This window comes from Artemia sp. Qi Xiang Cuo, chromosome 7, assembly GCF_049724085.1.
Source record: "Artemia sp. Qi Xiang Cuo chromosome 7, ASM4972408v1, whole genome shotgun sequence".
Classification (NCBI taxonomy): domain Eukaryota; kingdom Metazoa; phylum Arthropoda; class Branchiopoda; order Anostraca; family Artemiidae; genus Artemia; species Artemia sp. Qi Xiang Cuo.
In genome coordinates this window covers 32,436,294-32,449,659 of record NC_142800.1, presented here as the reverse complement: position 1 = coordinate 32,449,659, position 13,366 = coordinate 32,436,294, and the positions used below count along the sequence as shown (strand labels likewise).

General features: G+C 37.6%; 1 protein-coding gene across 1 annotated transcript in view; it reads left to right on the top strand.

The window, feature by feature from the left end:
• stnB (stoned B) overlaps positions 1–13,366 on the top strand; it is a 73,620-nt gene that overhangs the window by 2,939 nt on the left and 57,315 nt on the right. Inside the window, exon 2 of the mRNA XM_089092193.1 lies at positions 1,429–1,618. Within this exon, the coding sequence (XP_088948319.1) occupies positions 1,429–1,618 (190 nt within the window). The remainder of the gene's footprint in view (positions 1–1,428; positions 1,619–13,366) is intronic.

Genomic DNA, 13,366 nt, shown 5'->3' with positions numbered 1-13,366 from the left:
TCCCAGAGGCATGAGCCAGGAACACTTTTCCAGAAAGGAAGCAAAAATTAAAAAGGTTCTTTGACCAAAAAAAAAATCGTTTTCAAAAGACATTTCATACGATTATGGCAGAATTTTGTAATTTATTTGGTTTTCTAAGAGGACAGCAGCCTTCCTTCTCTCAATACAAAAAGACAATTTTAAATCGAAATACCCCCAAAAAGATTTTTTTCAAAATCTAAGGAGGAGGTTCAAATTTAGGAAGGCAAATGACCTTCCCACCAAGTTAAGGGCACTTGAGAGAGATAGAGAGAGATTCAACAAATATATATTTGGTGTTAAATGTACAACTTAATTGTTGTTAAATACATAAGATAAATTCCTATTACTCAAATGTTATTGTATTATTCGAATATGTTTGTCAAATAATACATAAAATAGTCAACTAGTCAAATAATGAACTTGAATAAATTAAATGTTCTTTAATGCATTAGGTAAGCTTACATTTTTCGCTATGATATTTAGACCTATTAATGCAGACCCACATACGACATAAAATCAAAATTCTAAAATAGGGATAATTTTTACTTTTTAGAGTGAAGTCTTCTAAGTAAATTAAATAAGTTTTATGCAAATATAGAAATAAAAGAAGTTTTCCTCGCATTTTTTCGTGTTGCACCACAACAATAGAATAAGAATACATTCTAAAAGGGGGAAAGGTTTTAATGAGTGACTTCTGGTAACCGGTATTTTCGAAAAAGATACAAAAGTGACAATAGGGAGAGACAGTAATGTCAATTCAAGAAAATGTATGGGAGGGGGGCAATCTGTCTTTTTTCATTTTTTAATAAAAATATAAAAAAAGCCATATTATATCAAAGTACCCGAAAAAAGATATTTTTCAAAATTTAGAAAGAGGAATTAGGGAGGCAAATGACTTTCCCACACATTTACACCACTGGAAAGAGAGAGAAAGAGAGAGAGAGAGAGAGAGAGAGAGAGAGAGAGAGAGAGAGAGAGAGAGAGAGAGAGAGAGAGAGAGAGAGAGAGAGAGAGAGACAGAGAGAGACAGAGAGAGAGAAAGAGAGATTTCAATTTGGGACTATTTAATTTATTGTATATAGTTACTTGTAATACAGTTACTTTTTACAAGTTTTTACAAGTTTTGGATGAGTTGTAGAAATATTCTTTGGCTTTGGTTATCATTATATTATAAAATTCACTACTTGCAAGTATTTCATATTGTGGTTTACTGGTTTTACACTACGTAATACGGCATGTTCTTGCCCCATATCTATAGTATGATTTACAAATTTTCCCTTTAAAATTGAGAAAATATCTCAAGCATTCATCTATGTAGGTTAACATATATATTCCCCATGTATCAATGTTCTTATTTTCCACAAATATGTTGGCTAATTATAGACTGTTTTCTTTTCACGGATCAAGCCTGGGGCGATGATGTCAAGGCTTCCTGTTCTGATCAACAGCATGAATTTGGATTTGGTACCTCTGAAGTGTTTGATGAATTCCTTGCCATGACAGCACCCCCGCCAGCACCACCAAGAGGAACACCCTCCCACTCTTTAAGCAATCAAGGCTCAGAGGAAGAAAAAGAAGCCATCGGTATTATTATTAGGTATGGCTAATACATTTGATTACCTCTTGAGTAGTAAACTCTATCATATTCAAGGAATAAGTTAGAGAACTTTCAGCAAGTATTCCATGACACGAAAAGTGTAAAGATCAAATATTATTACTTTGTAGATTCAGCAAGACAGATCTACAAAATCAAAAAGGTTCGTGGTAACGAACTGTAAGTAAGGAGCGACCCGGCTCAATGGTAACCGTTATGATAACCGGCTCAATGGTAAGTTATGGTAGTAGGGGTGGGTGGGTTGGGGGTTATGTGGGAGGATCTTTCCATGAAGGAACTTTTCATGGGGGAAGGAATATTGCTATGAAGGGGACGCCCAGCATTATTTAAAAAAGATCAGAAATTAAATATAAAAAAACAAGTTCTTCAACTGCAACAGCAGCAACATCAAAACTTAAAACGAACAGAAAATATTACATATATTATTGGGTTCACCACCTAGTCAACACCTCGCTCTTTAAGCCAAATATTTTTTAGTACTTTCATAAGAGCCATTTATTCTAATTAACGGCCTTTGTAATTAATCGGTCATTTTTAAAGAATTGGAACAAATTTCAAACTTTCGCTTAAAGAGCAAGGTATTGACTAGGGGGCGAACCCCCTAATATACGTATTAAAAATATATGAATATATAAGTTCGCTACGTAAATTAATTCGTAAGTTACGTATATTTATTACTAATAAAAACGTTCGTAAATAAAATTAAACAAGTTTCGAGAAAGCCATTTAACTAAATAAAAGTAAATTAATATGCAAATTTTGTTTTAATTATTCATGTATGGTGAGCCAAGATCAAAACCTGCATTTATTCAAAAACGTTCAAAAATTAAATAAAAAAAACAAGTTTTTATTAGCTGAAAGTAAGGAACAACATTAAAACTGAAAACGAACAGAAATTATTCTGTATATGAAAGAGGCGTCCCCCTCCTCAACACCTCGCTCTTTACGCTAAAGTTTTTCATTGTTTAAAAAATAGAGTCGTGAGAAAGTCAAACTTTAGCGTAAAGAGCGAGGCGTTGAGGAGGGGAGAGTCGTGATATTTTCCTAAACATAAAGAATTTGAAAAACTGCCACATTACTGAAACCTGAGTATGCTTGAGTTTTTTAGGAACTTATCGTTGCATGTCAAAAGTTTTCGATATAATGGCTGGTGAAAGACTATTTAAAGACTTTTAATTTATTCCTTTGTTTTCTGTTGAAAATTCATTGAATTTTCTGATCCTAAGAGAACATGCCTTTTCTTATGTCAGTTTTGTGTTTTCAGTAAAGTTGTGACTGTTAGAATTCTGCAAGTATTGCAGAATGTCATGAGTCAGTTCATCTAAGCTAGTTCTGTAGATATATTGCTTAGTCTGCGGAGCAATAATTTTAGTTTGTTTTCAGTTTAAGAGAGAGAGAGAGAGAGAGAGAGAGAGAGAGAGAGAGAGAGAGAGAGAGAGAGAGAGAGAGAGAGAGAGAGAGAGAGAGAGAGAGAGAGAGAGAGAGAGAGAGAGAGAGAGAGAGAGAGAGAGAGAGAGAGGGAGAGAGAGAGAGAGAGAGAGACAGAGAGAGTGAGAGAGAGAGAGTGAGAGTCAGTGAGATCGAGATAGAGTGAGAGAGATAGACAGAGATAGAGAGAGAGAGAGAGAGAGAGAGAGAGAGAGAAACAGAGAGAAATTTATTATAATAAACAAACAACAACCGCAGTTTAAAATCCACTCCAAGAAGCAATAAATTTATCCAAGGGGATTTCAAAATACACACTAAAAAAAAACAAAAAAAAAAACTAACAGCCCGTTCTTAATACAATTTCTAATCGGCACCACAAACCTTTCAAAAGTACATTTCCTTAAATATACTTTTCTGTTCACATCATGAGAAGCCATGATTATTAATTTATTCATTTATTTATTTACTCAAAGCTGTTATTTATTGTAACTGCAGTTATAAAGTGAAAAAGACCAAACTGACCTAAAAAAACGCAAGTTTTCTTTGGAAGAGAAATTTCCATGTATAGCCTTCAGAAAACAAAGGACCAAATTGTAAGTCTTTAAATAGCCTTTCGCCGCCATGATATTGATAAATTTTAGTACACAATTACAATTCGCAAAATAATCCCAAGCAAGCTCATTTTTGCAGTAAACCCCCAGTTTTTATAATTCTATAGGTATTGGAAAGTTCACGAGTCCCTTTATTTAAACTAATTTTGTAGATATATCTTGCCTAATCTACAAAGTGATAATTTTTGTTAGACTGATCTAGTGAGACTGATCTAATCTCTGTGGAAGGGAAATATGTCAAAGCTTATTTCCATCCACCTAGTTGCTAGGTAGCAGAAGCGTAATTTGCTATGGGGTGGGGGGAGGCAATTGCCCCTCCAAGAACCCAGTTTGCCCCCCAGACTCCCGAATTCCCCCCTGGCTGAAATTTAGTTTCTTCAAAATTTCGCCAAAACCAAGATAAGCCTGCATAATTAAAGCATCCACAGTAACAGGTGAGTTTTCCTCAGAATATCTTTACCTTTATGGTACTATATGGCTCATTTTTTCAGTTTTTCACTGTCATTTTCACTTGAATGAGGATAATTTACTCCAACTTTGCCCCCCCCCCCGAATTTTCACGAAACTACGCCACTGCTAGGTGGGCTGGCAAAATTCATTTAACAAAACCTGATCTACAGCTGAGTGTCCGTGCCCGATCAGGCCTCCATGAGGAAGAGAGTCAAGAGTCAAATTGATTTTTGTCATCTTTATCCATAAGAATGACATTTCAGTGCCAATTAGATCTGACAGTGACTTGCAACTGGGATTTTTGTTGGAGAATTTGAGTCTGAGAAATCGATTCCAATCGGACAGAACTAGCCACTCGTGTCACTCTTCAGTTATACTCTATGGGTCATAGTTATTATAACACTTGAGTTTCAGCTGTCACTGTATCTGAACCCCTTCTTATTTTAAGCTTTTGATGAAATAGTCGGAGTCCATAAGAATACGCTCACTTTTCTGAACATCAGTCGTCGATGACAATCAAAATTTCATAATTTAATCTTCTTTTAATAGTTGAAATTAGACCAAATCTCTTTAGGATCTTTTCAAAGAAGAATAGGCTTAAAATTGACACTTCACTTTAATTTTAAACATTTGACAGATATACGTATGATAAGGGAACAAGGAACAAGTCGGGAACAAGTTGTTCCCGAGCGCGCACGTGCTTAATGTTTAGCCTTCATCGGGTGTCAAATTCTTCTTATGCTTTGAATGGGTCGGGCACTCAGTGGTTTTTTCTGTGTAGCTTTGACAATCTAGAATTAGAACTACTTTACTCCATTCGTACGTGAGCGCGACTTCACGGCAAAAACCGCAAAAGGACAGAAGCAGATGAAGTGCATTCCAACCAAAAGAAAATATAAATACATCCAAAAAGATTACAAAATTTCGGTTAAGGGAGAACCTCTTTCTGCGTATCCGTCTCGCATGAGACCAAGCATGTACCCTGGACCACATTACCTATATGTAGGCTCTAAAAATTGTTGGCATATTTTAGTATCGAAATTGAGAGGTTTCAAGCTCCCATCTGCAAAAATGTGGAATTTTGGGCTTTTTGCCAAATGAAAGATCACGGGCTTTTTCTTCTGGTAAAAAATGCAAAATTCCTAATTTTTGCTGATGGGAGCTTGAAACTTTTAAAGCAGGGTTCTTGGATAGGCTGAACATGATTGGGCAATTTTCATTAATATTCCGTGACTTTTTTAGGGTGTTTCCCCTATATCGAAAATCAGGCAAATTTTCTCAGGCTATATTTCATAGACAGAATTAGTGCCTGCAGGGCTAGCATGACGGGGGGAGAGCACATGCCCAGTCTTGTGCTTCACAAATAGTAACACCTTCTGAAGAGACTGGTGTGTTGTGTTTGCTTGTCTCAAATAAAGAAATTCGATTTATAGAAGATTCAAATCCGGCGTTCTTTTTGGAAATCCTGTAGGTGACGAATACATGTATTTACTTTTTACAAATATTCCAGGGCTCTGAAATAAAGATATTCTTGAGCAGCCTGTTAAATGCCTTGGCAAAATTATCATTTTTATTAGAATAAAAATAGTAACAATAATAAACATCCAGTATTAAGTAATGTTTAATTGATAAACGACCCTCACTTTAAGAAGAAAAAAAATAGAAAAAAAAACAATTTTTTCAACTGAAAGTAAGGAGCAACATTAAAACTTAAAACAAACAGAAATTATTACTTGTATGAAGGGGTTTGCCCCCTAGTCAATACCTCGCTCTTTACGCTAAAGTTCGAATTTTGTTCGAATCACAAATCCCTGAATCACAAGGGTCATTTAATTAGAATAGATAGCTCTTTTGAACGTACTGAAAAAAAACTTTAGCGTAAAGAGTGAGGTATTGACTAGGGGGTGAACCCCCTCATATACATAGTAATTTCTGTTCGTTTTAAGTTTTAATGTTGCTCATTACTTTCAGTTGAAAAGACTTGTTATTTTATTTAATTCCCGACCGTTTTTTAAATAATACTGGGAAATCCGGCACCCCCTTCATAGAAATGTCCCATCCCCCAAGGAAACACCTTTCATGGAAAGATCCTCCCACCTAACCCCCTTCCACCGACCTCCCCCACTAGAAAAAAATCCCTCCTGAAAACGTCTGTATACTTCCCAATAACCAATACTACATGTAAACAATGAGCGAAGTTCATAACTTGCAGCTCTTCCCCTGGGAACTGTGGGGGATTAAGTCATCATCAAAGACATATTTATTTAATTTTCGACTGTGCTGAACAAAATGACTATCTCAAAATTTTGATTGGGTAGCTTCGGGAAAAAATGAGCGTGGGAGGGGGCCAAGTTGCCCTCCAATTTTTTGGTATCTTAAAAAGGGCACTAGAAATTTTCATTTCCGTTAGAATGAGCCCTCTCACGATATTCTAGGACTACTGGATCGATAAGATCACCGCTGGGAAAAAAAGATATACTAAACACGTATCCGAGATCTTTCTTCTGGCAAAAAATACAAAATTCCACATTTTTGCATATAGGAGCTTGAAACATTTACAGCAGGGTTTTCTGTTACGCTGAATCTGAAAGTTTGATTTTCATTAAGATTCTATCACATTTAGGGGGTGTTTCCCCCTTTTTTCTAAAATAAGGGAAATGTTTTCAGGCTCGTGACTTTTGATGGGTTTCGGTTACTATTGATTGGTTTTGATTGGGCTACGGTAGAGTTTCGGTTACTATTGAGCCGGGTCGCTCCTTACAGTTTATTACCACGAACTGTTTCATTACCTTAATCTTAGATTACTAGCGCAAAGGTAACATTGGGCAGTTGCAATTTCCTTTAACAACATTTACGTTTTCAAGTAGAAATTGTTTGTTGACAAAATCAATTTCAAAAAGAGATTTTATCTCTCTTGTAAAATTTGCCAGTCCTTCCTACCCAAACCATTCAAATTAATCCCTTTTTTAGCTCCTCTCTAGCAGTATAAATGCTGTAAATAATGATTAAAGAAAAATAATAAATTGTGTGTCTTTTATTGAATCTTGATTTCCCCCATTGATTAATGACTTGTCAGAGATTTTTTCCAGCCAGTCAATGAGATAGTTTGAACCTTTGACTCTTCTGACTTCCTTGTAATGGTCTTAAGTCAGGTATCCCCTTGTATTGTTGTCTTTGGAACGACCATATCCTAAAATTTTAGTTTGCATCAAATTCATTTTTAAAACCATGAGACAATATTGAGAAGATGTAATGATAAATAATTCAACATGGTTTCATTCACCTTTTTCCCCAGGATCCTCGGCATGGGGTTTATGTTGAAGCAAATACACGAAGAAAATCGAATTCTGAGAATCTACAATTACCTAGTCTATACATTTCCAAAAACAATGGCGAGCCGAAAATAAATAGGAATATTTTTCATTTCCGTGTGTTAGTAGAACCCTATCAGAAGGTCCCACGAGTACAAAATTCGGTTATCAAAAGAACGTATCTCCGATCAGTACACCAAATAAGGGTGTAAACCTCTTTTTAGGTTCTGTAAACCTCTTTTTAGTTCTTTATTTGTATGCCTTTTTATATTGGCAGATGTGATGGTTTACGTAAATTCCAAAGATAAACGATAAACGTTGGTACTTGGTCTTTATTAAATAATGTGAGAATACACATAGAGAAAATAAGGTAGCACAAGAACAACTAACTACGACGAAGGCGAGAGATGGACTGCCTTTAGAACTGAGCCAAGAATGTAACTTTCCTTGAACGGAAGTTCCAGCTATTGGTTGTTCAACCATGCCTGGGAACGGACCCCTTTCCCACGACTAGCTTTAGTCCCAAAAGCCCCCCTGGACTGTTCTCGTTGACATATACATGGCCAAATCTCTAAGAAACGAGACGCCGGAAAAGCCTTCTCGAATTTACGTTCCAAATACTTTACAGATTCTCCCCCCTGTCTTAAGTTAAATTTCCCAAATTTGGCTTATCCCCTTCTCATTAAACCCTCAAACTTTAATTGAATTCAAAACATTCAACACCCTTCCCAAATTATTCACTTCTCACCTACTAACATTTTTCAGCATAAACTAGTAAAGAATTACATAATATAAACACTATACAATACTTGCATAAGTAAAAATTTATATAGTATAAACGAACCACACCAATAACAGTAGTCGGAAACTGGATATTTTAACACTTCATTTTTCTTTGTATACTTTAAAATAGACTTGTTCCCCATACCCCTGAATTTGATGAGGACAAGGAAAGTTGGGATTATATATAAACTTTGAATTAGGGCAAAAGGAATGACCGGGAAAGGCTAATTAATCCTGAAAATACCAGCGACAAATAAAAGAAGTTGCAGAAACTTTAAAAATCATACCATGCTGCAATGGCGTTAAGATATTATTCCCAATAAAATCCTCGGGGTTTTATCGCTGTGGATCGCCTCGGTTTAGACCTATTTGGTTTTTCTGTACTAACTTGTGGTTCGACAAATGGCAGTACTACTGTTGATATCTCTACATAACTATTAGCGCTACGCATTAAAACCATCCCGTGAGGCATCAACATCATATTGCGAGATATTACAACCAGCTCCCTCTCCCTGGGTAGCCAAACCGCCCTGCGAGGCATCAGTAACATCTCGCAGTACAACAAAAAAAAACATCCCGTGAGGCATCACTACCATCCCACGTGACCTCAAAACCAGCTCCCTTTTCCTGGGTAGCCAAACCGCCCTGCGAGGAATCAGTACCTTATCGCAGTGCAACAAAAAAACCATCCCGTGAGGCATCCGTAACATCCCACGTGAAATCACACCCAGCTCAGTTTGGATTTGTTTCCAAAACGCCCTGCGTTGCATCATTCCCATCTCGCAGTGGACAAAAAAAAAAAACAACCCGAAAGGCATCACTCCACTCACACGCTACCTTAACAACAGCAACATTTTCCTGGGTAGCAAAACCGCCCTGCGAGGAATCAGTACCATCTCGAAGTGCAAAAAAAAAAAACCATCCCGTGAGGCATCAGTACCATCCCACGGGACCTTAAAACCAGCTCCCTTTTCCTGGGTAGCCAAACCAGCCTGCGAGGAATCAGTACCATCTCGCAGTGCAACAAAAAACCCATCCCGTGAGGCATCAGTACCATCCCACGGGACTTCAAAACCAGCTCCCTTTTCCTGGGTAGCCAAACTGCCCTGCGAGGAATCAGTACCATCTCGCAGTGCCTTCTCATTAACATTGAGTCCAAATTTCACCCTCGTCAGCGCAGAAAGAAATTCATCGGAAAAAGAAGACGTGTCTCTTTTCCCCACTATCTGTTCTATCTGTTCATATTGTATTGCAACCTTATACGCATCACCTAAACAAAAAAAAATTCTACACTATTCTCTAACAAATACCGTTTGTAGGACGGTCTGATCCACTCCTTGAATAAATTTAGAGCAAATCTTCCAAGAACTACACCATCATCCCTGGCTTCTAAGGACACCCTAAATGACCTTCCTAAACTTTGCATCCTTCTATAGAATAGATATACCCTTTTCCTTAAATTGAGCCACGCCTACAAACCCTGCAACCATTTTGCCTACTATTTTGCCTGGGGTATATACTACAAGTAATCCACCTTTTAAACTTGACAAATTTATAATCGTCGGATCCAGATTCCCAAAAAGGAGCGAAACAAACCATGGGCCAAAAATGGCGCAAAGCTTTTGAATCAGACCAATTTAACAACAACTGAAAAATTTTTTTTTTTTTTTACTTTGCAACAAACTCAATTTTTGTAAATTTGTAACAAATTTTGTAACAAACTTAATTATTTTTACACTTTATGACTTTGTGAGTGGCGTTATTAATAAAAAAAGGGTCAATTAGCGATCCTATTACTTGGGACTGTTGAGGCTGTTCTATTGGAGGATTAATTGGGGTGGTGCTCAGGGGAGTTGGAGGGTTTGTTGGGACCCATGTCTTGATCTTTTGAAGGTAATCATAAAGTTCATCTTGATTGAAATCAGGATCATTTGAGTCAAATAAAAGAGGTGGAAATATGCCATCTCCCCTCCACTGTTTTACAAAATCAAAAGCAACCTTTTTGTTATATCCAGTTTCCGCCGGATCGAGAATAGGAATAAAAACTGACATATTGAGATTAAAATTTGAAAAGCAGTTATTCTAAAAATTTTAATATTTGTTTTAAACACAGCTCTTTAATTACGGACGCCAGATTTTGGGCAATAAACTTCACCTTTAACAACAAGGGTCTAATAAAATTTACTGGGTTGTTAATCTGTAAAGTATTTAACATCAATTCGAGAAGCTTTTCCCGGTATCTCATTTCGTAGTTAGTTGGGGATTTATGTGTCAACAATAGCGGTCCAGGGGGGAACTCTTGGGACTAAAGCTAGTCGTGGGAAAGTGGTCGTTCCCAGGCCTGGAACTTCCGTTCCAGGAAAGTTACATTCGTCGCGCATTTCTAAAGGCAGTCCATCTTTCGCCTTCGTCTTAGCTAATTGTTCTTGTGCTACCTTATTTTCTCTATGTGTATTCTCACGTTATTTAATAAAGACCATGTACCAACGTTTATCGTCTATCTTTGGAATTTACGTAAACCATTACATCTGCCAATATAAGAAGGCATACAGTTAAAGTTTACAAGGGCATAGCCTCCCTAGGGAGAATGATTGCGTAATCGGTCAATGACCTCTTTTTCCAAGGTCGATTTATTTGATGTTTCTATGTGTAATAACTCCGGAACGAAGGTTGCACATGCGCATTGAATTCTAGCGGGAACAATGTTATTGATCTAGGACTCGAGGGGGAAGTTAATTTCCGAGAACTTGATTGCGTAATCAAAGTGTGTCAACAACAACAACATCGACCATGACATTCGCTGAGAGCGTGCACTTACAACATCAACAACATCGACCTTGGAACACCTGTGCTGTCGACCTCAATTCACCTATCGTGAATCAATAATTCCCCTTAGAAACAACAACTTAATTCCCCTTTCTTGACAGATCAATCAACCAATGACATCGTCTGTCAGACTTTAAAAATTTTCGCCTAGAAACATTTCTCCAGGAATAGATCCAAGTCATTAATGTCTTTGCCTCGGGAACAGTTCTACTGGTCGAACTCCAAAAGATATTAATAACCAAAGGCCATGGAAACAGTTCTCCAAGAAAAATCTTAGCGATGAATTGTTTTAGCGCGCGAAAAGGTTTCTTATTAATTTGAAATGCGTTAGTGCAGAGATGCCAATAACAAAGGAATACGCTGAATTTACGTTTAGGGATTATTTGGGCGAAACCGTTTTAGACAGGTTATGGAACTATTTCGGCGAAACAGATAGAGACATTTCAAAAGAAGATTTTGGAAGAGATTTTAGAAGAGAATTTAATGGTGAAACTCTGTGGTCGTTATAATACACAATTTTCATTTGAACAGTGTTGTGAGGTCCTCTAACCCAACCCAAAGGGTTCCAATCCTCCTACCCCAACCCCGAAGGAAGCCCCCGGTCCTCAAAGGCCTCCCAAGCTCCCAAAGGGCCACCGGCGCCCCCAAAGGCCCACCCAGACCCCCAAAGGCCATCCCCGGGCCCCCCAAAGGCCCATCGAGCTCCCAAAGGACCAACGGGGTCCCAAAGGCCCTCCACCGGTCCCCAACAGCCCCCCCCGGACCCCCCAAGGCCCTCCCTGTGCCCCAAAGGTCCCCCGGACCAGAGAAGCACTGTCGGGATGCACCGTGGGCCAGGAAAGCACCACAGGATGTGCCGCAGGGATGCGCCGTGGGTCAGAAAAGCGCCGCAGGTGATGCGCCACAGGGAGGCGCCACAGGAAAGTGCCGCAGGATGTGCTGCAGGGATGCGCCGCAAAAAAAAGTAAACTAAAAAGTAAAAATTTCGATCACAGAAGGGCACCCTCCCCAAAGGGTCCCCCAAACACCCTCCCCGGGCCCCCCAAAGTGTCCCCGCGCCATTTTTTTTTAATAATTTTTTATTGATTTATTTTATACTTTATGACCAAGTTCCATTCATAATGTCATTCCTAACCACATGTTCCAACCTCTAAGAGTCCCCTCCCCAATTCATAAATACTTTCTTGAATTTTTTAACATGGTATTTTTTTTAACTTTTTAAGTATCTTAAAATGACATGAAATATGCGTACGGCTCTACCAATCGTACTCTTTCCTTGTTCATGGACACGACGCGGCTTTTCCACTGGTACTCTATGGCAGGTTATCGACACTAGCGAGTTTATAGCATGCATTAAATCAGTATTTTTTACGCAGTGGAAGGATCAACACACAATTCATATTTGTAAAAAGTGAAGATGAATTATTCGACGAAAGTATGTGCACATGAAAAAATCATTGTTGTGTTGAACGCTGACAAGCAGAAATACCTGAACTATGAAACGAGTGCAAGTGGAGATCTTATTGGCAATGTATGCATACGTTGTCATGACAGTGAGGAGTTAAATTCCTTTGGTGTACCCAAGAATTTCCATCATGCAAGTGGTGGATATGCGAGAGTAACATTACCAGAGAAATTAGTAGTCAAAGAGAATGCCAACTTAAAAATAATAGTTGATGAAGAGGGACAACTTCTAGCTAATGGTTCTGGTAGCATGTTAGCCGTTGATAGATCTTATCGCAATTCTTCCGGTGTTAGCATTCGAATGAAAGCAAAAGGAAAAAGAAGACAAGCATACAGCTGCATCAACATCATAAATCATATCATGTCATTGTGCCAAAACTGCTATCTATGTAAAAATAATGTGACAATAGACAGTGAAATCGCAGGCAGAATAAAAAGGACATTAGAAGACAATATCATCAATGAATATAAAGATGAATTGACGGAAAGTGAAGCGCAAGTATACTAATAATGTATAATAATGTATTTAACATATTTTTATATCATTATTCTACATGTCCTTATTTCATTAAAAATATCTTATGCATTATTTTGTTAAGTGTTCATTATTTTTAGGGTATGCTAGAACGTCAAACGTTCAGAATATCTATTAAAAAGGTCAGAGATGTAAGAAAAGAAATTTTAGAGATAATGATACTACTATTCCAAATTTTTCATAGAAGATAGAAAAGTTCAAGTTCTCTTCTGAATTTTACCAAAGAACACAATTCAATTCTAATTTCACCAGAGAAAATAAAAAGCTTACTCTTCACTTTTAAGTTCACCAAGACATGAAAAATTTAAAGTTCACTTCTAAA